Raw genomic sequence first — 26,515 nt, 5'->3', positions numbered from 1 at the left:
AAAAGTTTCCTTATAAAAGTCATCAGAAGCTACCTACAGCAAAAAACGGATTCTACTTTGTCTTGTGTGGTTACTGCTCCAACTGGGTTAGCAGCATATAACATAAAAGGAATCACTTTACATTGTTTGCTAATGTTACCAGTGGAGCATGAGAACAAAATACAATACAACAAGCTAACTGGAGAAGCATGCTTGGAAGTTTCAAGAGTATTGAAGAAGATGCAAGTTCTCATTATTGATGAGGTGAGCATGGTATCAAACTTAATGCTTGCCTTTGTGCATTTAAGAATGCAGCAAATTCTGAAGACAGACTATGACGTGTTATTTGGAGGAAAACACGTCATAGTTTTTGGAGATCTTTTGCAACTTACTCCAGTTAAAGGACAACCAGTGTTTAATACTGTGACACATGAAGACACAAAGAAGTCATTGGGAAGCATCGGTAATGCAAATATTTGGTCCTTCTTTGAGTACAAGGAACTTACTACTAATATGAGGCAAGCAAACGATGAAGAATATGGAAGTATTCTGAAAGATATCAGAATTGGACTACTCACTGAAGCTGGCAAAAAAGCATTACAGAGTCGGCTGCTACATAATTTATTTCCAAAGGAAGAAATAGTTGCAGAGAAGATATACAAGAACATTGCAGAAAAGAAAAGTGTCATCTGCTTAATGCCAACTCTACGTGAATGCTCAATATTCAATGAGGAGCTTTTGAAATTGGAAAAGGAAGATATCAGGAAATTGGAAGCAGTGGACAAAATTGAGGATGGAAGAATTACTGTCACATTAACAGGCACACTGAAAAATAAATTGGATTCACTAGAGAAGAACATTTCCAAAACAGCTGGATTAGAAAACAATCTATATGTTTGCATGAACTGTAGAGTATTTTTAAGGAGAAATTTGGATGTTGAAAAAGGTTTAGTTAATGGAGCTATGGGAAGAGTTGTGGGTTTTATTAATTATCAGAAAAAAGATGGAATTGAATGTTGAAAAATAAAATTTGATCAGATAGAAGAAGTTAAAGACATTTGTCGTTGTTCAGTTCGTTTCATGCTTGTGAAAGACTTATATGTACGTAGGAAGCAGTTTCCGTTTTCTCTAGCATATGCTGTAACTATTCACAAGTCTCAAGGATTGACTGTAGATTGTGCATTTGTGAACATTGGTTCAACTGTGTTCAAAGAAGGTATGGCATATGTTGCTTTGTCACGAGTGAAAACATTATCAGGTTTATTCATGATAGACTTTGATGACTCAAAAGTTAGTGCTGATGCAAATTGTGTAAAGGAGTATAATAGATTAAGAAGAAGCTATGCTCCTCATTTAGGTCAGTATCCTGTGTTGGAGAAACGTGTAGTTTCTCGTAAAAGGAGAAATGAGAATATCTGTAATGAAGATGTAGAGAGGAGGAAAAAAAAGGGGAGTGATGTAATTGCAAGCAAAAAGAAAAAGGAAAATGAAGAACAGGTTGTAGGATGTCATTTTGAAAATAGCTCTGGTGTCAACTGCTACGCTAATGTAGTGCTGAATGTTGCATTTTATCTGGAAAGTGTGCAAGAGCAGATAATAGTAAATCAGGGAAAAAGATTCTGTTCTGAGTTGAGTCTCCTTTTTCAAAAGCTGAGTAATGATAAAACTCAAATAGAAAGTGCTACTGAAATTAGAAAACTTTTAGATGTATGTTCAGGACGAACACAGTTTTCTCAAAATGTACAGCAAGACGCACAGGAATTCTTGATGTTTTTTCTTCAGGTACTGGAAGAAGAAGGGGTTCCCATTAAAAATGTATTTGGTCTCTCTTATAAATGGGAACATAGTTGTGAAAACTGTTATAATATATGTGGCTCTAATGTTGATTCTGAAAGGTTTATTTATTTAACATTGCCAGAAAGTAAAACAGTCACTTTTGCTAAATTAGTTAAAGATGCTAATCATAGCATGGAATGCAGTGAGTGTCAATCTGACATGTTTTCAACGTTAATTTTAAAGGAATACGGACAGTATGTAATTTTAATGATGCAACGCTGTAAAGCTGATGGTTCAAAATTAGATACTTTAATAAAGAAGTTTACAGGACAGCAATTATCAATTTCAGGAAAAACTTTTGTAACAGTTGCAATAATTTTCCATGATGGACCTACTGTAACTTCTGGACATTACACAGTTTATCTTAAATGTGAAAAAGGCTGGACACTGTGTAATGATTCCCAATTGATTTTTAAGCAACGTTTGCCTTTTGATTTAGCAAATTCCTATCTAATCTTCCTGAAACCTAAATTTTAGAGAGATTTGGCAACATCTGGACAAAACAATTTTACCATTTTATTGGATTACCAGTGGAATTTTCAAAAAAAATGATTTTACAAATTACCATTTGGCCTAATGGAAAGGTAACCAATTGTAATGTGGACTTTTTCAATTTTAAATGAAACTTTGGAAAACCAAAAATTTTGAAAAAAAATCGGTAACATCTGCACAATTTAAATTTTGGAATGTTATTGGATTGCCATTGGAAATGTATTCCAAAAAGATTTTTAAAATTACTATTTGGCCATGCGGAAAGGTAAACAATTCTATTGTGGACTTATTTAATTATTAATAAATCTTTCGGAAACCAAAATGTTACAGAGAATCGGTGAGATCTGTACAATTTAAACTTTAGATTTTTATTGGATTAACATTGGAAATTTAATCAAAAAAGAATTTTAAAATTACTATTTGGCCTAAAGGAAATGGAACCAGATGTATTGTGGAGTTATGTGAGATATATTTTTGTGATTATACTTCTGAAACAAAAAGATCAGACGGTATTTTAAAGAAATAAGTATTGATATTAGATGATATTTTTTAAGAATATTATGCATTTCTATAAAGTTATGTTTATGCAAAAAGAGATTGTGGGCTTTTTTAAAACAATCTTTGAGATTGTTAATTTTTTTTTTGCCCGCTGTTAAATGATGAATGCAATTGCTTTCACAATTTATAGTGAAATGCAATATATTCTGAAAACAGCAAAAAAAAAGGCAAATTTTTTTTTTGAAAAATATGTAAATATGTGTACTGTATTATAAAATGTTTTATTAAATATTAATACTTTTCTTTTTTTTCAGATTGAGATAGAACATTTTCGAAAACTAGAACCATTTTTAAAGCAATTAAAAAAAAATTTAAATGAATAAATATTTTTTTGAGTGGGTATGGTAAGTCAAAAATATCATGGTCCCTTTTTTCCACTTCTCCACAATCACATTTTCAGTTTTTCATTGTAGTCTCTCAAGGACCTTGTAATGTGATAATTGATTTTTAGTGTTTTTTTTTTTTTTTAAATAATTACGCGTACCGTACGCGTAAGGTAAAAAAAAAAAAAAAAAAAAAGTTTTAAAAACATATATAAAAAATAGATGAAAGGTAAGGTTGGCTCTTAAAAGAGCCGTTGTGTTCATGCAGGGACAGAGGAAAGAAAGAATGGGAATATTAGACGGTACGACAAGTGTGCTGATCTATTTTATTGTTCACTAGGGAAATACTGGTCTCCCTATAACAAATTAGATCATGACAAGTGGCGCACCGTATTTCAACCCTCAGAAACCGAGGGTTAATTTCCTGAGGAGAAGAAAAAGGAGATGCTCCCCCCACAGATGAAGGGCTCACCTGACCTGCAGAAGAAGGACTCGGCCCTGCAGATGATGGTCCAGGCTGAGCTGCTGTGGATGTGCTTGGTTGATTTACTGAAGGGTTACCTTCAGTAAGTCGAGCATGTGTCCTTCTGTGTACATCCTTAAGGTGTCTCAACATGGTGTGATTCCCGAAGGAATACTTCCTGTCGGGATTCCCTCTTGAAAGTACACGGCCACACAGCTTACAAGTCACTAAGGGTGCATTTACCTTTTGCTGGCCCTCTGGAAAAGAAAAATACTCCCATATGAAAGAGGTCTTTTGTTTCCTCGCTCTCTGCCTCAAGGTAGTGCTGCTAGCCTCACTCTCAGAAGGGCTCTGCTGTTCTGCCATCGTATCACAAAGACAACCCAGCTCCTTCTCCTAAGGAATCACAAGCAGAAATGAGGGGAATGGGTGTGGTGTAGGAGAGTTCTAGAACTGAAAGTAGTTTCAACCAATCAAAAGTTGTGTTTCATGATCACATGACCCACCGTACGCTTACGGTGCGCTTACGGTGCGCTTACGGCAAAAGTACGCATGCGCGTAAAAAAGACACGCGCGCATGCGCAAAACAGGCCCGCCCCTTCACTTCCGCGTAACGTGCGCGTGCAGCGTACGCGTTACGCGCTGTGCGCGCGTGACGTGCGTCTACGCAAATTGCGTAAATGAACGCAAACAGCATAGAAATCTAACGTAATTACAGCAAGACGTGCGCTTACCGTACGCGCACGGTAAAAAAAAAAAATAAATAAATAAAAAAATGGAAAAAAAAAAAATATGTAATACTAATAAATTTTACCTGTTTATTTTAAAAAAATGGTAAAATAAAAACATATTGTAGAATTTTTAAAATTTAACCATAGTCTTTAAAAAAGGATAGACAATTAAAATAAAAATATGTAAAAAAAAAGAAAAAAACCTTGCAAATTCACTGAAAAAACCATGGGTTTCACTCACGTTATAGTTAGGAATTAGCATTTAAAAAACCTTGCAAATTCACTGAAAAAACCATGGGTTTCACACACGTTATAGTTAGGAATTAGCATTTAAAAAACCTTAGAAATTCAATGAAAAAACCAAAGGTTTCACACATGTTATAGTTAGCTGGACATTTCACTCGTAAAAAACCATTGAAATTCCCCCGTTATAGTTAGTTCAGCTAACTATAACTCGCGCGCCCGCAATGCACTACTGATGACGTCACATATTACATCACTCATGACATGGTCAGTGACATCACTCATGACATCACTGATGACATCTCAAATGACATCACTGATGACATCATCCTTGTGACAGAGTGGTAGACCTCCTCTCACCCTAATATAACCTTTGATACAAACATTCAAAAAAAGAGACTGAAATTTTCAAAAAAATGGACATACCAATACCAGTTACAACAACCTATTCAGTAATTCTAAGATCCACATACACATCCACTCATCCACCAACAGTCCTATACAGTCACTCATACATGTACTCACACATCATATGTACTCATACACCTAAACATCCTGTAACACAATGCCACTCATCCATAGAGTTACTCACACATAGTCACTCATGCTAATAAAGAATCAAACATCCATTTACTTGCATATACAGTTATACACACACCACCACACTTACTTTTACAGAAACTTACACATACTTAGTCTTTTAAACAATCACTTATAGAAACACATACTTATTCATACAGGAACTCTTCCAATCTCTCACTCTCACATATACTCACTTATAAACACCAATAGTCACATATACTAGTTTAAAACATATGTAGTTACTTATGAAGACACTATTGAGACAGTCATTCACTCACTAACACACCCATGCACACACTTATCCACCCATACAGTCCTGCACACATGCTGTCTTCAACACATACAAACAGTGAGTCACTCATTCATGCATCTATGCACTACGTAATACCCCCCACCGCACCATGAAGACACTCAGACACTCATACTGAGACTCAAAAAACCAAATAATAACCTATATAAACACCCATGTAGCTACTCACCAACCCATGCAGACACTTATACACAAAGTGAGAGACTGATACAGGTATTTACACATTTAAACATTACTCACTTAGCCATGTATTCAAAAAGATACACTTAATCAGTCAGTAATACAATCAATTTTTCAAAAACAAATCATCAATTTAGACACTTATATACTCATTTATTCTTCCATCGACCTTGAGATATACATATATTAAACATATTTAATTTTCAGAAAAACACACATTCACTGGATGATGTCATCAGTGATGTCATTTGAGATGTCATCAGTGATGTCATGAGTGATGTCACTGACCATGTCATGAGTGATGTAATATGTAACATCATCAGTAGTGCATTGCGGGCGCGCGAGTTATAGTTAGCTGAACTAACTATAACGGGGGAATTTCAATGGTTTTTTACGAGTGAAATGTCCAGCTAACTATAACATGTGTGAAACCTTTGGTTTTTTCATTGAATTTCTAAGGTTTTTTAAATGCTAATTCCTAACTATAACGTGTGTGAAACCCATGGTTTTTTCAGTCAATATATATATATATCAATCCAAAACAGCTCCGTTCGTAGGACCCCTGGCGCGTCTTTATCCGGTGCAGTGCTGTGGCCGAGCCATGCCGTATTGTATCATCCAAAGATTCACTTCGCAGTAAACCAATTAGCACACACTCACAGTCTGTTAAAATTATCCCAAGTTCTTTATTTCCCTTTAGTAGGTCTCCAGTCTCAAAATCAACCAACGCGTTTCGCCATCCAATGCACCATCACAAGTGAATCTTTGGATGATATATATATATATATATATATATACACACACACACACACACACATGTATATATAAATACATATACATACATATACATATATATGACGTGCTGATCCCCCTATAAAAATCCATAGCACCCCCCAAGCACCCCCAGACTCCCTGGTACTCAACGGACCTTCGGACAGAAAAAAGTCAGTGCAAAAAGTTAAAGCGACAATGGCGTCGAAACCATGTCCCCCGTGACAAAGAAAAGTATCAAATTGCCCAAGCCTCTTATCACAAAAACCTGAAACTCGCCCGGAAGAAATATATAGCCAACCAACTCGAACAGGCTGATAATACCCCTAAAGCCCTTTTTCAGGTACTCAACACTCTTATCAGTCCCAAAGCCTTCAACCCGGAAGACGCAGCAACTCAGTCGCTCTGTGATAGTATTGCAGATTACCTCTCTCAGAAAATTGAGAACATTTACGATAAAATAACCACCACCACCAGCACACACCCTAATCTCAAAGTTCAACAACCCCTGTCTCACCAAGCACCTTAACACTGAAGGAATTTCCTCTGCTTACCATTTAAGACACTGAATCTCTACTGAAATCAATGAAATCTGGATCCCCCAATGATCTCATCCCAGCTAAAATTTCCAGAGGACTCGCAGCTCAGCTGGCGGCCCCACTATGCCACATTCTAAATAGTTCAATCAAGGAAGGCAAGCTTCCTAAGGAATGGAAAGCTGCCCAGATCATGCCTATTAGGAAAAACACCAAATTACCTCCTGACCTGATTTCCAATTACCGACCAATATCATTACTCCCTCTCCATAGCAAAATACTTGAAAAACATATTAATACACACCTGTCTTCTTTCATAGAATCCTCTGATTGCCTTGACTACTCTCAGTCGGGCTTTCGCCCGAGACACAGCACGGAATCAGCTATGGTAAATATCATGGATGACATTCGGATGCATGCGGACACTGGCCAAGCAGTAATTCTCTTGCTGCTTGACCTGTCCGCAGCATTCGATACCATCTCTCATCAGATCCTGCTGGAGAGACTACGAGCCATAGACATCCAGGACAATGCATTAAACTGGCTGACAGATTTCCTGAAGGAGAGAACCCAAACAGTAAACCTTGGTCCCTTCAAATCTCAGACCACCATGGTATCCAAGGGTGTGCCACAGGGCTCTTGCCTTAGCCCCACATTAATTAACATATATGTTGCCCCACTCTCGTCACTTTTAAGGAACATTGGATTCACACCCATATCCTACGCGGACGACACTCAACTTCTCCTTTCCTTCGACAAAAACACCCCTAACATCAAGAGCATCTTCGCAGAGGGTATGAAAACCATAACAAAGTGGATGAGCAGCAACTTCCTTCAGTTGAATGCAGAAAAAACTGAAATACTGCTATTCAAAGATGCAATAACATGCTGGTCACCCAACTGGTGGCCTGAGGAACTAGGACCAGCACCATCCCCAAAAACAGTGGTTAAGAATCTTGGGGTCCTAATAGATAACAAACTAAACCTGGATGAGCATGTTGCGGCTACCAAGCGGGCAGGCTTCCATGCACTCAGCCTGCTTCGTAAAGTCTTTCATTTCCTCCCCTCTTCCACACGCAAGACCCAGATACATGCTCTGGTTCTAAGCCGCCTGGACTACAGCAATGCCCTGCTGATCTCTGCAAAGGAAACCTCCATGAGCAGCCTACAGGTGGTCCAAAATACGGCTGCCCGCCTAGTAACCAGTGCTCCCCCCAGAAAACCCTCACTCCCATTGCTTCGCAAACTACACTGGTTGCCCATACGCAAAAGAATAAAATTTAAAATCAGCTGATTTAGTTAAAAACGTGTGTAAAATTATAACATAACTAATTTGTAAAAATAGATATAAATGAGAGGCGAATCTGATGTTCAGCTAAAAAGGAGGGTACATATCTAGAAAAGTGCTAAAGGGAGGCAATATCATAAGCAAGTAAAAAAATCCTCACTTGCATTCAGGCCCAGTGGTATTTTACAACCCAGCTCTAAGATGTATTGAGTTTCCAGCTTGCGTAAGAGGTAATCACGATTCCCACCCCTCCTGAGAGGCAAGACCGCATCAATGGCAAAGTATTTTAAATACTGTAAATCACTGCCATGATGTTGTTTGAAATGCCTCGCCACTGGATAAGCAGCGTCATTGTTAGAGATGGCTCGCATGTGCTGGAGTATCCGTTTGTGAACCTGCAGTCTAGTACTCCCCACATAACGCAAGCCACATGGACACTCCAGCACATACACTGCAAATTCAGTTTTACAATTGAGAAATTTAGTTATCTCAACTGGTTTCTGTTTGAAAGGGGTGGTGTATGTTTTAGTATTGTAGCCATATTTACACGCTCTGCAGCTGGAACATTTGAAAAACCCTGTTCTGTTGTTGAGCCAATATTTTGTTGAAATGACCTCAGGGCTGCTCCTGACCAAAGCATTGCTCATGGAGCGAGCTTTCCTGTAGGTGATACTGGGAGTTGCAGTTAAACGTTCACCCAGTATTGGGTCATTCAGAATCAGGGGCCAGTTCTTATTTACAATTTTCCTGTGCTGTCGGTTGAATGTTAAAACCAATTGAGTCAGCTAGTCAATGGGTTGAGAGGTGTTGAGATCCCTCTTGTTTTGATCAACTAATATTTCTAAGCATTGTAGTTTATTGGCCTTGTTTATAGCTGCCACAACCACACTCAGCATAGCCTCTGGCTATGAACCTGTCCCTGCTTGCTCGTTGGGCCTTCATGCAATCCACTTCTGTACTGCATATTATTCTGATCCGCAGCATTTCCCCATAGGGAATGCTGTTGATCAGATGAGGCGGATGGTGACTGGAAGCATGCAGCACAGTGTTGCCAGCTGTTAATTTTCTATGAAGGCGTGTTTCTAGCTTGTTGCTAGATATGACAACCTCTACGTCTAAAAAGATTATGCTTTCCTTACTTGTTTGGGCAGTGAATTGTAAGTTTAAACTGTTGTCATTCAGTTCCGCTATAAAGTTTTGAGCTTCCATTTCCTTACCTTTACATATTAAAAACAAGTCGTCTATGTATCTATACCAGCAAAGAACATGCTTGGATAGGACGTCCCTGTGTGTTGCCATGAGGAACCGCTCCTCCCACATGCCCATATGAAGACAGGCATAACTCGAGGAAAAGCAGGCCCCCATGGCAACTCCCCTCACCTGCTGGAAGATTTGATTGTTGAAGAGAAAGAAGTTGTTTTCTACATACATATATACATTCATACATATACATACATACATAGATATATATATATATATATTTTTAAATACAAGTAAAGCGATCACTCAGAGTTTAGCTGACACCAGTGGTTGTTTATTCCAGGTTACACGTTTCGCTTGACAAGCATTTCTTTTCCCCTTTTTCTGTTTGAAGATTAGGCATGAGTAGGAGTAATTAACTTGTAGGAATTTCGAAATTATAGAACATAGACATCCTGGATAATAGTAACAACGTGAGAAGGAGGTAGCTCAATAGCTTAAGGAAAGTGTATATTTATCCAAGTGCCGAGAGTTTTCGAATCTCGGCCATGCCAGGGTTAAAAAATATATATATATTTTTTCTTTTTTTAACGCCCTAACAGGTGAAGATGATTAAACAATCCAGAGGGTATCTAAGGGTAGGAAAGCAAAGTGCTCAGTACGCGCTAGGATTCAGAAGGAGAAGGACAGGAAGGCTTCCAGCCTGAATGGAGGTAAGAGTGCAGGGTGGGGATATAACGTATCCACTATGGGGAGACTGATACTATTTAAGGATAGAGGAACCTAATGGTATATTCTCTAACATGATTAACTATAACTTTCTTGGGGAGGGATCTGCTGGTTTTATGGAATTTATAAGTGTAAGGACATAATCTCTGCCTCTAATATAGAGTGTATTAAGGAGATGGTAGAGTGGCTAGAGAACCAATTGCCAAAAGAGTACTAATAGAAATTTAAGGTGGAGGCTAAAGAAATGGAATTTATAAGTGTTTTATTTACTTATACAGACCTTATGAAGGGGAACTTAATAAGAAATACTGACAATGATGAACTTAGAACTTGGAGATTAAAATCGTTATAAGGTGAGACTTATGGAATTCAATAATAAAATAAATAAATATAGAAAACTAGTCCTTACTAGAGTACAAATAATGGTAATATTTTTTCACCAATTTAGAATTCTTTTTGTGGAAGTACAAGTGCTAACTTTAGAAGATGAAAAAAGAATAGCAAAATCAAGAGACTATAAAAAGGTAAATGAGCTTTTTTTTAATTTGCTTAAAGAAATAGATAAATAGATGTATAGGTACGGTAAAAGAAAAAAAAAGGTGTTAGGCTAACTGCTTGTGGAGAAGGAAGATATGTGCTCAATTGATTTCTGAAGCTAAGCAGGGTCAGGCCTGGTTAGTACCTGGATGGGAGACCGCCTAGGAATACCAGGTGTTTTATGGTTTCTGTAGCCCCTAAAGGAGAAGGTATAGAGAACATGAAGGCACATATAATTTGTAATTGTATAGGTGTGTTTAGATTTCACATCAGTGTGTTGTTAAAAAGATTTACTATGCCGAATTTCAAGTTGTACTTTGTTTAGATTCTAATTGTAATGTTCTATGTTTGTAAAAACCCCTGAAGAAGCGCAGGGGAGCGCGAAACATGTGTTGGCTTTCTACAGACTGCGGCTATGTTTTGACTGCTTAAGAAAAAATAAATTACAACAAAAAGAAATGAACTAAGAAGATTTGATTTTTATTGATGTCTTATGTGTGTATATCTCAGTGATGGTTTTATATATATATATATATATATATATATATATATATATACATACACATACATACATACATACATGTTTTTGTCTGCACACTTGTATGATTTTATATAATTTTATACAAAGTGAATAAAGCTATCAATGACTGAAAAATCAATACAGAGCTACCACTTCAAGTGTACAGCTCACATTTGAACAAATTCATTACAACCTGGATGAGGAAACAACTAAACTGTGAACGAGAGGATGTATCATGGAAACTATTAAAATAATTTTCGGTAAGAACACAAAGGGCAGGATCTACATTTGGGAAGAGTGGATGATTTAGACATGATCCCCACAAGTTAAAAAGAAGGGTCAGCTGTTTCTAAACTCATCATAGATTTGTATAGTCATAGCCTAAAACGAGGCCGTGGAGTACAAAGGAACTTGTGCCAACGAAAACGACATTCCAAGGTATGATCAAATTTCTTGCCTCCACGCTCATTCTACAGAAATTGCTAAGAGGTAATTGAACTAAATTTAAAATTTGAGACGGTCACAAAAATCCTGTTACTGAGCAGTTATTAGGGACTGAATGTGACAAATTACTTCAGAGACTGTCCAAAAAGAAATAGAATGAACCATGTAAAGTGACATAAGCAAAGACAGCCAGTTGTCCTCTGCAGTGCCACAAGTATGGTTGGACTGTAGTTTATTATAGGTCTCAGTAACTCACAGTTGCTCTACAGCGAGTGACTCATGTTCACAAGATACCTATTACAGACCAGCAGAGACAAATTACAAGGGGTTTCAAGATGAAGAAGCGGGACGCTGCTATATGAATAAGGGATTCGAGGAACGGTTACTGAATGGTAATTGCCACCTGATGGAAAACACGGACGGTCTAGACTTGTGTACAGTGGTAGGTGGGCAAAATGCCTTCCTTTGCTACACCACATGGTCTTTCATTCGTTCCAGGAGAGATTTTGATTCAACATGAGTAGTGGGTGAACATGTTTATGGATTACTTTTCAGTTATAAGCACAAATGGGTTTCTGAAGATACATGTGACGCCTTACTCGAGATGGTAAACACCTACGGCTCTGTGGAGCCCATCATGCATGAGGGTAAAAGTAATTTGCCAGTATTCCCCAAGAAAGAGCTCACAAATCTGAGGTAGGAGTGCATGTGGGACTCTTAGTGTGTTTGTGATGGCTAAGACTCAATATGCTAAAAGCCTAATGTATAAACATAGCCCCTGCACCTGGCCTGTCCATTACAGGAACTACACATAGTATGAGAATGAAGTTTTGCATATGACTGGCTATATCACACGCTCAGATATTTATAATTACGATGTACAAGGACTTCAAAAAGCAGAAGAACAGCACAGACCATCTTGCTGGTTACAAAGAAATCAATGTACTTACACAAACATAATCTCGTTCATCTCGACAGCCAAGTAATCTGAAAATATGTGACATGGAGATCAAACATTAACCACACCACTCAGTCTAGTTCTAGAGGCACTCGGACTCTCAGGACCAAGGTTCTTGAAAAGGGTTATACTGACTGCTGGGATTAAAACACAGCCAATCACACTGCAAGATCCATGGGTTCCTCATAACTCATCCAATCAACATAAGCAACTGAGGCAAACAGATTCTGGTGAGCCAATTATGGGGACAAGGCTCCTATACACATCACCAAGATTCAGGAATGCACATTGTCCCGGTTTCAAAAGGTGTCAAGGAAAGAAGACAAAATTGTTAGTAATGGAGACTGGGCAGATTTTACACTGGTAGGGTTGTAGACGGTTCCTAAAGGGGTACCAGTGGAAAAATCTGCAGTGTTGACTAGAACCTTAACTGCCAGCAACCCATGATCTCTCCATAGCCTACTGGGTAGGAATAAAGTCACCCTCTACTTTGGTAGAGGTGCAACCTTGTTAACAAAGTAGTTTATTTATTTATTTTTTTAAATTAAGGCAGGGAGGGGAAAACATGGCGGCCGGCGAATAGCAGGTCGCTGGTGCTCTCCTGGGACGTCCGTAAACTCTCAGTATGGGACTTAACATGCGATTGTAAGCCTTGAGTTTTGCCTTTAGAAAGGAAGGTAAAATAGATGACCCGCTTCGTTTGTTAAAATATCGCATATTATTCCTACCTTACTGGTTCCTGTTCGTGTCCGAATCTCCCGGCTTCCCGGCATTTGGCTCCTGTGTGGTAGGAGGGCGGTGAGAGGGCCTGATGGGAGCTTGGCGAGGGAGGTGGCGTTTCCATCGGTAACACGGCGCCGGAGCGGGTGTGGCACAGTGCGGCCCTGGAGCTCCGTAAGGGGAGAGGAGCCGCGGCAAAAATCTCCTTCCGGGGGACCGGAGGTGAAGGCTTGTGCGGCGCAGAAGATAGCGGTGCTGGTAAATGCTTCTTTGGGTAAGGAAGGTCTCCCAGATGACTACGAGCCGAGAAGAGTACTCGGCGGAGTGAAAGTCACCGCGCCCCAGAAGCCCAGCGATATTGTGAAGCTAATTAAAAGAGGCAGGAGGAAAGGGGCATTTGGAGGCGGGTTAGGAGAAGAGGAAAATAGATATGCCCTGCGGAGTGCAATAGAAACGCAGGACAAAGGAGATAGCTGGGAGGCAGGTGAAGCCCAAAAGGATAGAGAGCTACCTTGAACACGAGATAGGAGGCAAAAGTGCGAGAGAAGTGGGAAGGGAGAGAAGGAGAGGGAGTGTGGGGAAGTAGAGCAAATAGAAAAAGGAGTAAGGGCAGGGGTTTGCGAAACCCCATTCAGTACAGTGAACAAAACGTTTCCCCTCCCCCTTAAGACAAAACATAGAAGAACCCCACAAGAGCCCTTACAAAATAAAAAATTACAAAACCTTAAAGTTAAAATTACTCCCTCTCTCAAAACCTATTTTAGAGTCCTTCCGAAGATTCTAATTTTGGGTGAAAACACGATGGCGGGGTGAAAGAACAACCTGCGAGACAGCTAACTCACCCTGAAGAGCCCTCAGGCTGCTTAGAGGGGAAAAGGCATGAAGTAGGTGGGCCACAAGGAAACTTTGAAAATGAACTGAATAGGCCAACCACTAATCTTGAAAAGAAACTGAACAGGGCTAAAATCATCTGGGCAAGGAAGATGTGTCAGTGGGCGCGCTTCTAACTGCATTATCAGATGAAATTAGGAACAGATTTGAGATATCCGAGTCTAACCAGCTAGAGATAAAAAAAAGCTTGCGAAGTGATAGAAAAGAAGATCGATGACCTCAGCTGCAGAACAACAACCCTAGAGAAGGAGGTCAAAGACCTTAGAGAAACAGTGCAGGCAAACGCTGCGGAGATCGATAAATTAAAGTCTGTCGAAAAAGAGAATATCGATAGAGTGGAAAGGCTGGAGATTTTCCAGACACGCAACAACCTGAAGATTTTGAAGGTGCCTGAAGGTAGAGAAGGGGAGGATATTAAATCTTATGTTGTAAAGCTTATCAAGAGTAAACTTCAGCTGGAAGAGTCAGAAGAGGAAATAGCAAGAGACTTACAACGAGTTCATAGAGATCCTTTCAGACTCAACACAAATAAGGCAAAGCCCAGGAAGATCTTACTAAACTTTCTAACTTACACATTAAAAGAAAAAATTCTCTCGAAAGCCCTGGGGATGAAATCAATAGAGGTGGATGGAGTCAGGTACGAGATAAGATCGGATGTTTCTGCTACCACCTCTAACAGACAATGGGAGATGGGGCAAAGAATAGACAGTTTGAAACACCTGGGCGCGTCAGTACAGCTAAGATTCCCCGCCTATTTAAAGGTTATGTTCAATAACAAGATGCACATCTTCCACTCCGTGGATAAGCTAGACGTCTTCATTAAAAGTTTCCAATCAGGGAGTTAGGCCGCTTTACTACTGGTTTTAAAACACTGCGATGTTTCGACAGCAGTCACGCTTATGGGTATAAACTGAAGTGAATTAAGTTTACAAATATGCGAAATTATAGGCAAACTCACATTGTAGCTGAAATAATACTTTCATTCTTTTTTTTTTCGCCCTTGTTTTTTCCATTTTTTTTTTCTTCTTTCTTACACACGTTCGGCCCAAGGGGGGAGCACCCATATGGCCATGAGCCATGTAGTAGTTGGGGAGGGTTTTCCAGGGGGTGGAGGATTCGGGGGGTGCACAGGGTGGGGAGCAGTGGGAAAAAATAAAAAAAGAGATCCTCAGATGCCTCTAAACTTCTTTTTTTTAGAACTGATTAGTCCTCTTTCGTTTTTTTGCCCTCGCGATTTTATTTTTTTATTTTTAAGATAGATGGGTGATAAGAGAGGAGAATCAATAAAAATTCTTTCATGGAATGTTAATGGTCTTAGGGTACGAGGGAGAAGGTACAAAATATTACAATATCTAAAAGACTGCCCAGCCCAGATTATGATATTGCAGGAGACACACTTACCAGATGGGGAAGACTTGGATCTTTTTAGGTGCCAAAGCTGGATTTCTCAAGTAGCTTGTACATCGCACTCGGCTGTGACAAAAGGGGTTGCCATTTTAGCAAAGAGAGGGTCGCAAGTGGTTTTTGATTCCCATATTTCAGATAGAGCCAGAAGATGGTTATTGGTCAAGGTAAAGGTTTCAGGTTATCCTTTAACTCTAGTGGGATATTATGGCCCCAATCAGGATAAGGTCTCCCCTCTGGGGGGAGTTACTAGCGGAACTAGTGGGCTCTTCGGACACAATTATTATGGCTGGAGATTTCAACGCAGTTTAAGATCACAATTTAGATAGGACTTCGTGTAGTAAAGTCCGTGTCAACCCAAAAATGTCAATGCTTATCAAACAAATAATGTCCCAGTTGGGACTTTGCGATATTTGGAGGCAGACGGCGTGGCAAAGAAAGGGTTTTACATTTTATAACCAAAAATACAGACATCAGTCTAGGATAGATTATTTTCTTACTGATAATAATCTGACTAGATGGATTGATAAGGTTGAACATGTGGGTGTTCATCTGTCCGATCATTCAGCAGTGGTTCTACATTTAAAACTATACGAGAAAGCCTCCCAACCTAGGTGGACTCTAAACCGCACTATTCTACAGGATGAGGATGTAATAGCAACACTGTCCAGAGAAACGGAAGAGTTTTTTCATTTTAATCAGGGGTCAGCCTCAGATGGAATAATTTGGGACACTTATAAAGCTTTTCTTAGAGGCAGATTAGGGACAATAGCGGCTGGAAGAAGGCGTTGTTACTATGAGGAGGTAGCAGAAGAGGAACAGCTCCGGTTTCTAGAGAAAGATCTGACCGACCCTATGATAGATGAAGAAGCTTGGGAGAATTTACTACAAAAAGTGCAGACAGTAAAATCTAAATTGGCGACAATTTTACATGAAAGGGTGAGAAAAAAAATGGGAGGCAAGCAAGCTGGCTCACTTTGAATATAGTGAAAGCTGCAGTAAGCTGTTGGCCTGGAAGACTAAAAAAGAACAGTCGAGGAATAGAATTGACCGGGTCAAATGCGACAGTACAGACGCCCTTACTAGTGACAATAAGGAGATTGAGCAGGCTTTCCATAAGTATTACAGTAAGGTGTATCAAGAAGATCAAAAACCCACTCAAGATGAGGTTGGAGCTTGGCTGGGCCAGGGCTCAAGAAAGACCCTTACAGATGAAAAGAACAGGATTTATTTTAAATCAGGAAATTAAGGGAAGGGAGATTGAACTGGTATTAAGACAAGGAAAGAAAGGGAAAGCTCCAGGCCCCGATGGTTTACCCCTTGAAGTCTATAAAGCGATGGCAAACACATTAACACCTATTCTTTCAGGAATCTTCAACGACTTTTTTATCAACGGGGCAGATATGCCTACCTCTTGGAATGAGGCAAATATTTCCCTTATTTTGAAGCCTGGAAAATGTCCAATTAGCTGCGATTCGTATCGGCCGATATCTTTATTAAATTGTGACTACAAGATTTTCACAAAGATACTGGCTGATAGGTTGAACGGCTCCATTGCTGAGTTGATACATTCAGACCAAAAAGGTTTTATACGAGGAAGGTTTTTAAAGGAATTAACTTTTTCTCCGATAGGTTCAATAGATCTGGCACATACCTATGGCCTACCGCTTGCGGTCATAGCTTTAGATGCCACTAAAGCTTTCGACCGAGTTAATTGGATCTTCTTGCAGTCTGTGGCTGAGTCAGCGAACTTGGGCCAAAACTTTTGCAGAGTATTGGGAGCTATATATAGGTCCACAAAAGTTAGACTATTGATCAATGGCTCTTTGACGGACCCGGTTTCTATCAGCAGAGGCACGAGGCAGCGGTGTCCCCTATCACTACTCCTATTTAATTTATATATAGAGCCTCTGGCCAGAAAAATCAGGGAAGACCCAGAGATAATACCTTTCCAATTTGTGGGATGGAGTAGGAAACTGGGTTTATATGCAGACGATATTCTTATCTACACAACTAACCTTCAAAACACCCTAAGTCGTATGATGGTATTAACAGCGGATTTTGGGAAAGTATCGGGATACGACATAAATAAAAGTAAGACTGAAATTATGTCCTGGAATTTAGAAACAGGGGAAGTTGCTAAAAAAGAAGTAATGAGATATCTAGGGGTTATAATCTCACATGATATATCTAAACTAACGAAAATTTATTTGGAAAAGGCAAAAAAAGAGGATTAGTGGGCTTTTAAAAATGTGGACACATCTCCAGCTTACTCTGCTAGGCCGAGTTAACCTAATAAAAATAATGATTCTCCCAAAGCTAACCTTCTTGTTTGACACTATTCCTCTCCCCTTTGAAAGTGAGACGCTTAAAAAGATGCAAGGTCAAATTAGCAGTTTTATATGGGCAAGCAGAGGTCCAAAAATAGCCTGGAAGAAATTAAGAAGGAGGGTGGTGAAAGGGGGCCTAGCATTGCCGGATCTGCTTTTTTATTCCTGGGCTTTTTTATTAAAAAACGGGAGAATGCTATTAAACACACCCACAAAATCAGAAATTGGGAGACTGTTGGGAGTTATGTCAAGACAGGAGCCAAGAGGCAGCCAAGGTTTTATGTTCAAGTATGCAGACCCTAAATACTTCAAGAAAGTTAGGTTGAAGATCCTGAGAGGCCTAGCTGAGACCTGGTACAGGGTTAGAAAAGCCCTTAAGATATCATGTTATAGTTCTAGGGCTCCCATCTGGGACTCACCAGGCTCACTGGGATGGACAAAAGATGCTGCTCTGGTTAGGCCTTTGAGAGAGACAGGCTTAACAAGCTGGAACCATATTACACTGGATTTGCAACTAATAAGCTGGGAAACGTGCAACTTTCTGTCGAACCAGCAAGTTTCTAGATTTAAATATATACAAATACGGAGTTGGTTCCAAGATGTAAGCACGGAGATAGGAAACACGAATGAATTGGAGGACAGACTTCTGGATGAGACAATTACTAAAAAAGAACTGGCGATGATTTATTGGCTGTTGGTTGAGATGGAGGATGGTGTTTTTACATTACCTACGGAACTATGGGGAAGATGCTTGCAGGAGTCCTCGTTGGAAAACAAGTGGCAAGTATCAATGTCTACGCTTTTTAAAATTGTAAAACCTGCACACCTAAGGAGAAATCACCTTTTCTCCATACACAAAGCTTATTGGTCGCCACAGAGGTTGTCAAAGTTCGGGAGAGGAGGTGACGTTGACTGCCCAAAGTGCGGAAGTCTGAAAGGAGAAGATGTGCATAGGTTTGTGGATTGTCCTGAGATCCAGAGATTTTGGGCTGACATGAGTAAGGTTCTGTCCACTATGATCGGTTCTGACATTAAGGTAAGCGCTCTGTCGATTATTTTTGGCTGTGAAGACTCCCTCGAAGGATCCACAGAGAACAAGGCAAAGCTGTTTTTTTACTCTATGTTACTAGCATGCAGAGAAATATACAAGCAGTGGGTTTCTGTGTCTCCCCCCAGGTTCCTTGATTGGCTATCTTCTATTAAATACGTGGCTAGTCTAGACATGAAGGCTTTTAAAAAGCACTGTTTTTGGTCTCCTGTTTTTGAGTGGTGTGAACAACAAACAAATGCTGATATCCAATGATTATGCCTTATCTGCCCGTACGGCTGGTTTTGGTTGTTTCTCTCCTTTCTCTTTGCTTCCCAATCTGTGCTCCGGCGCATGGGGGATTGCAGAGGAGTGATAACAAGGGAGCTGAGGTCAGAAGACGGCGCTTCTTTTTACACCAGGGCAGGAACAACTCTGAAGCAGGCATCTCTTCTCCCCCCTCCTTCCAGCATAAATGTACAGAAGGGCAAAGTACTCTCCATTTTACTAATGCAAGTGGAATGGTGCTTTCTTTTATTTTAAGAGGCAAATGAGGATTGAAAAAAAGAAAAGAAATGTAGTTTATTTTTCTGGAAGTGCAACATGAATAGGTTCCGTAATAGAGTGCTAAAATGTTTTCAAGAAAGTACACCAAGTCCTTGGTAATATTTTGCCTTAAAATCTCTTCCCAACCTGCAGCAACTAGTTTTCCATTGTACGCATCCTTCTTTGTATTTGGTTTAACTGTAGTTTGGTAGTTTCGGTATATAGAGCACCAGTTTCAAATTTCAGCAACCTAATAGCAAATCTTTGTCTATAGACTCACATCAAATAGCTCTGTATAAATATCCCAATAAAATGTAAAAAATTGAAATTGCCCGTTTTATCAACTATTATATTTCAAAGCTTTAATTGCCAATTAACTATATATAACTGTGATGATGTACTGCTTTAATTAATGAAACTTGGTAACTAATTCTGCTTTGTAATATTTTTATTTACCTTACATAAATAAAAAAACGACTTTTATTACAAATCACGACTCCTTCTTTCGGACCTTCTACTCTTGCACATGGTAATATTGCAAAATTATATAGGGACCGATCTTTCACTCATAAGAACCTGCTCTGTCCCACTAAATGTATCAGGGTATCAACAATATGCATCGTGACTGTTCTCAGGATAGAGCATCCTCTTACAGTGTTGATGTTTTTACCTGTATACACAGACATGCCAACCCTCCCGATTCAGGCTGGAGACTACCGATTTCAAGGCTAGTCTCCCGCCTCCCGATTCCTGCAAGCAAAACCCGATTCCTCGGGGGTTTCAGCTGACAGGGCTGGGTATTATGTAACGTGCTAATTCTTCCAGCAATAATCAGAGTGGCGATGCAGGGGCTCTAGAAGGGGTGAAAAACCAACAAAGCCTCATTAACAAGCGAATGGACTTATAAAAAGACCTGTGAAGTACTCTGGGGCAGCTGTGTGTGTGCCGGGAAGCTGTTTCAGCCCGGGCTGCCACAGGGGAGGGGGTGTATGCACTGCCAGCAACCTGCCAGGCCAGTTCAAAACAGTTGCATCACCCTCTCTCTGCATGCCATTGCGCTCCATGTTTCTGAAAGGTAATTTTTGCGTTTCAAATGTCGGATCCTGCAGCAGCACACTTCCAAAGCCCATACATGACAGTAACCCGATTCAAGGCCCCATTCTCCCGATTTTTTTAAATATTTTTTTTTAAATCTCCCACTTTGCTCTTCTGAAATGTTGGCATGTATGGTATACAGGAGTTATTGTCTTTTTGATCTGTGTTTTTTCTCTCACATACGCATACTGATACACACATATAAAAGGAATTTGAACCATATTGGATTTGTCCATCTTCTGCAAGATTGTGTTCTAACACAGAATATTAGTCTGTATTGTAACATAACTGTGCAGCTTATTCACCCATACCAGGGTTTTTTGGTGCTGTGTATGAAGATATACAAATGTGATTTTCTGATCATGTTCTCTCACATGCTATTGAGTTATGGCTTCACTTTTTTCTGGGGTCCCCTACTTCGCAGTGCACACTGTGCTAGGACTGTGATAGAACGTGGGTAGAGTCTAGGGAGGCAGGTGGTCAGCAGGGCCGGCGCTAGGCATGGGCAGTGTGGGAAGCTGCCCAGGGCCTCGCGCTCAGCTGAAAGACAGGGGGCCCTGCTTCACTGTGAAATGCCACACTTTCACAGATTGCCCGCCTGCTCCTCCAGGGCTCCCTCCACACACAATCACAATACACATGCGAGATGTCTCAAGTCGACCTTGCTGGTCAGGGCGTGTTGGCATTCCTGGGGGTGCAGGGGTGGGGGGAAGGGACAACAGCCAGGCCAGCAATTATGGCTCACAGTGTCAGGGGCGAGGCAACACCTCTGTTAAGTACCGGCCATTACCTTTCTACATTTTGTTGCTAGGTGACAGAAGGCCCCTTTGTTTCTAGGACCAGCCAGACACAGGTAAGGAGAGGTGGGTGAGGAGAGGAGGGGGTAGCCAGATCAACTGGCTTTTGTTAACTTTTGCATCAGCCTTTTTTTAATGGAACTGTGTATTTAAAATGTATGTAGAACTTCCGGTGCTAGGGCAGTGTTTTACGAAATGCCTTGTTACTGCTTCGAAGGCCCAGGGGAGGGGGGGACCCTTTCCCTGGGCCTCTAAGCACGAGAGCAAGCTGCAAGGTCCAGGTGTGGGGGGCCCCTTCCCTGGGCCTTGTAGCTATTACTCCCTCTTTCCTTTCATTTATTTGCTCCCCTTTGAAATGGATCCAAAAAAGAAAAAAAACTTTTGCTGGAAAGGTCGTCTTTTTTCTGACATTTTTCACTTCCAAAGTGCAGCCATGAGATGGGGAGAAATAAAAGGTTCAAAATGTCAAAAATAACTAAAGCAAGACAGAGTGGGTCAAAAAGGGGCCAGATTGATTTTATTCACACCCAAAACACATTAGTGCCACTTTACAGAGTTTGCCAGTGAAGCGCTACTTTTGTTTTCTTGTCTTTCTCTGAACAGCATTGTTTTCCCCGGCTGGGGAAGTGCTCCATTCCTGGATGTACTGCAATATCTGCTTGATGGGCGGATTGGAAAACCGAATGCATACCGCAGCTCTGTATTCACAAATGTGGTCCTTTTAAACAGGTTGCTTACTTTTTGTAAGGATATAAGCAATTGACATTGAAACTGGTCCCTTCTGGCCCTGTAGTCATGGTCTTAACTTTTCATGCAAAGTACTCATTGATTTCTGAATAATAAGTGCAAAAGCGTTAAGGTAACCATGTTGTTTCTGCTTACATTTCACATGCTTTACTTAATCTTACATTCCCTATGAGTGTTTGCTTTTTCCAGGATGTTATCACTTTTTTTTAGGCAGCATATTGCTCTTGTCTAGTGTGTAATTTGAATTGAGTCGCCTCCAGGTGTTTATAGCAGGGCGCAATTGGTTTGTAGTTGAAGGCAGTGTGAGTTTTTCTCAGTAGGGCAGTGTGGTTTTCAGTGGAGAAAAGGATGTGGAACTATGGTCAGAGCTGCCGAATTTGGAACTGGGGAACCAGGTTCAGCCTTCATGGCCAGTCCACCAGACCACTCTCCTGAGAGAGCACATTTCCATGCTAGACCTTAGAAGGCCCCGAAAGACCTTAGAAGAATGGTGTCTGAGCACCAGCAGATGGACCATAGCGGTGGCAAGTGTGGGTTAACCTTGAAGGCCTGTCAACCACAACCCCTATTGAAGCTCACGTCAAGTCTTTTGGGCAGGCCTACGTAGCAGCACACCCTAGAGCAACAGTGACTCTGTCATTGAGGTCACAGGACCCTTGAGCAGGGAGGCTCTAGGACAGTGCGGCCGGTGAGATCGCTCTGAGAGCTGACTTCGGGTGGGGGTGTCATGTTTGCGAGTATATTATGTTTCTAAAAGCACTTGCTGCCTCCTTCCTGGCCTCCAGCAATTTTTGGCAACAATAAAAATGTCATGATATCTCCGGTGATTAATGTTCTTCCTAGAGATATATGGAGTTTTGTCAAGTTGAAGTAGCGCAGAGGGTTAATGTGATTGCTGCAAAGAACATGTACCATGCAGATCACTAAGTCCAGGCCAGTGGGTTACTGCTTTTGTCAGAGAGATCCTATTGTTACTTGCAGTTTATAAGTCAAAATCCTAACATAGAACAATGAGCTATTAACTGTCATCTAAGAGCTGCGTGCTAACTGCAAGGTATATATTACAGCGTTATGGTATTTTCCCCACTCTTTGATTATCCTAACGTTGCAAAAAGAGTTCATTTGGACAGAAATCAATTCTGGTCATTAAAGAGAACCCCCAACCATGGTATTATATTCTTAATTCAGAGTTTGTGTTTCTCCAGATCAATCACTATTAAACTATACTGCCTACTAGTATGATTGCCATGTGACTCCTAGTCCTTTGTCTTATGTAACATTACCTATTGTGATTTACACTCGTATGATTAATTGTCTCTGTGTAGTGTGTGATATAAAGTTCTCTGACACCCTACACAGGTATCAGTGGTGCTGTAAATCAAATTAAATGCATCTGAGCTGGAATGTGGTTATGGAGACTTGAGGGGCACTGTTAAAGGGTGGTAGTGAGGGACTCCGTGGCAGAGCGAAACATTAAATCACATTGGGCACGAATGTTTCCGCACAGAGTTCCACCAGTGCTAAAGCCGGCCACTTCTACTTCTTATAGTTCTAACACCAAATCAAAAACGATGATTTGAAAACCGCTTGAATCTGAAGCATACCTTCAAGTCAATGTATGATTTTACAGTGGTCTCGGTTGTTCTAAGTTTTTTTTATTTCTGTACAATATTTGTTTGCAATGGCGTCTTGTAATTTTGTACTATATGTGTTGTGTTTTTGCACTTAACATAATTCTGGCGAGTAAAGAGCCCACACACAAAAAAGATTGTCCTGTGTATCTTAGTATGTGCGTGTGTGATACTGGTGAGAGGATTTACGTTAAAACAAATTACAAAGTATTAATGTCATCCTAAGGTAGCACAATAATGGCACAGAAAGATACGGGAGCCTTTTGAAATTTGCAAGTATATACATGGTGTGAGAGGTTTTCTCTTGTGTAATTTTATATTTTGAATGATCCCGCCCTTCATTACCCCAACAGGATCTCACCTCTTTATGAGGCAGAACTGGAAATTGTATCATGCACTCACCTGGAAACAATCAGTTAAGGGGGAGTAAATAATATACATCTTTGTGAGACCTGCACCTAGCTTTTCCATCCAATGTGACAAATGTAATCCATTTAATACAGTTTTAAAATATATGGACTTATTTAATTTGTATATTTATCTTTTTGTCCATGTTACTGATATCCACGTTAGGTCTCTTCAGTGATGCCAAATAAGATCAGTAGTCCTGCGATGTCACTTTATGTGATGTCACCTCTTGTGATGTTACCAAGGGCGTCTCCTCCACTAGGGATGACGAGCATCACCCCACTGCTTTCTCGCAGTGCGAGAAGCAGAAACACAAAATGCTAAAACTACCATTTTATGTTTCTGCTTCTCGCACTGCGAGAAAGCAGAAGTGTTTGGTTGGGGGCGGGCGGGTCTGCTTTAGGTCGGGGTGGGGGGAAAGAGTGCCTTGCCCACTGCTAAGGGCGCTGCCTGTTTGGTCGGCCCTCCGGGGCTGACCAAACCAGTCATGCGCACTCTAGGCTTTCTCACTGCAGCCTACATGGAGAAAATGGCCTCCCCATAGGCGCCTTGCTGGTTGGCTTCCCGACCAATCACAACCCTGCCATTGCAGTGTTGTGATTGGCTTAGGGGAGGGGGCTGCCTGCTTCATGTTCCTGCCAGAGGCAGGAAAGCAGGAGACCAGGTCAGGAGCAGAGACGACACGAGACGGTACGTTTATTTTATTTTTAAAGTAACCCCCACTCCGCCCCGCCCACGCGAACCCCCGCGAGACCCCTCCCACCCGCGAGTCATGACGGCCGTGACTGGATGTTACATGCAAATGACGGCCGTGACTGGATGTTACATGCAAATTAGAGGGGCCTCACATCTTCCCATTTGCCCGGGGCTCCAGAAGTTCTAGGACCGGCCTCGGTGGTCGGTAGAGGAAAGACCCCTGCTCTGGTAATGAAGTGTGTAAGTACACGAAAAATGGGAAGTACAGAGGAAACACTCTAATTATTAGGTAAGTAGTACCTGTACACCTAGTTTTCGAAGGGCACACATTCTTGGAAGCTTTGGCATTAAGAGGGGTGAGCTCACCTTTGGGGATTTGGTCTATGTACGAGAAAGGCACCCTTCTACTTATGTGCCAGTTCATTTAGGTGAGCTGAGAGTTAGGGTTAGGGGATACTGTTTCCTGGAGGCTCACCTTCTTGGGGGCTTTGGTCACAGTAGCCAGAAAGGCGCGCTGCCCAGATTCCTCCATCTCTTTGGTCTGTTTCTCCTCCTCGGCAGCGGCGGGCACCGACATCCTGGGGCGCCGGGTGGATAGGGAAAAAGCAGAGTCTGGGGGCAATAGGCACCTGCGGTTCACTTCCTGCCGGCGGCACGATTCCGTCACTAACCCGAGCTCCTCCAACTGTCACTGACCCAGACACTGGCCCCGCCCAACAGCAGGCCTCGCCCGCCCGCCCCAAAAACCGCCCCTCCAGTCACCCAAGCCTCACCTCTCATATATAAACCCCCGCACTGCTGAGTGCTGAAAGACTCATCGTCCCTCCTGTGGCCTCCTAAGCTCCTTCTAGAAAAGGGGTACTTGTCTCATCGCAGGACCCGGAGTCGTCGAATACGGCGTACCATTGTGCTGGCCTACACCCCAACATCAAGGCATCAGATAAATACAGCAAAAGCCGTTTGAGACCCATGGTGGATACCCTGTCTCTTTGAAGCAGAGCAGCCCGCCCCTTTTTCGCGGTTCCGCCTTTTGTCCTTGACTTTTTCCTCTGGCCACGCCTCTAATCGTAGAAAAGCCATTTCTTGTATGCCCTGCGTCTGCCTCTTGCCCATCCCCCTCCTGTCACTCTCCTTGCTGACTACAGGCACTGGGGGCACCGCGTGAACCCAACGTCAGCCCCTGACATCACTGCGTGGCGTGTAAGTGGGGGAAGTAGGGGTGCGTCGAGTAAACAACCAGAGTACGTAGGCTGCTATGTGGAGCCATGATGTTAGACAAAACAGTGTTTCACCTTCGCTTCTTATGCGGCAGCTTGGGTTATTAGTTTCAAACGGTTCTCACCTGCCCTGATGTAAAACAAAGGCATCGGAAAGGCTGTGTATCCTCCCGTAGATTTGTTTTAAAAGGAAAACGATTTGTTTTCTGTGGGTTATTGTTATGATTTCATGTAACTGTTAAATTGTTCTGATTAGCACACGTGTAGAGGCGAGCAAGGCAGCGAATTCATAAGAGTAGGGAAACTGCCAACCTAGCTGTCTCTTG

The 26,515-nt window shown here is 41.2% G+C and overlaps 1 protein-coding gene across 2 annotated transcripts in view; it reads right to left on the bottom strand.

Annotated features, from left to right (window-relative positions):
- The window catches only part of LOC146871773 (S-adenosylhomocysteine hydrolase-like protein 1), a 906,307-nt gene extending 880,637 nt beyond the window's left edge, over nucleotides 1–25,670 (bottom strand). The window contains exon 1 of one of the 2 annotated variants that reach the window (XM_085651314.1): nucleotides 25,448–25,670. In XM_085651314.1, coding sequence (XP_085507440.1) covers nucleotides 25,448–25,549 — 102 coding nt within the window. In that variant the 5' untranslated portion in view covers nucleotides 25,550–25,670. The remainder of the gene's footprint in view (nucleotides 1–25,447) is intronic. The other variant, XM_085651321.1, reaches the window with a different exon arrangement.
- Nucleotides 25,671–26,515: the final 845 nt, after the last annotated feature.

Source organism: Triturus cristatus, chromosome 1_1 (genome assembly GCF_964204655.1).
Source record: "Triturus cristatus chromosome 1_1, aTriCri1.1, whole genome shotgun sequence".
NCBI lineage: Eukaryota > Metazoa > Chordata > Amphibia > Caudata > Salamandridae > Triturus > Triturus cristatus.
Note: the sequence above shows the minus strand (reverse complement) of the source record. Positions and strands in the feature narration are given on the sequence as shown.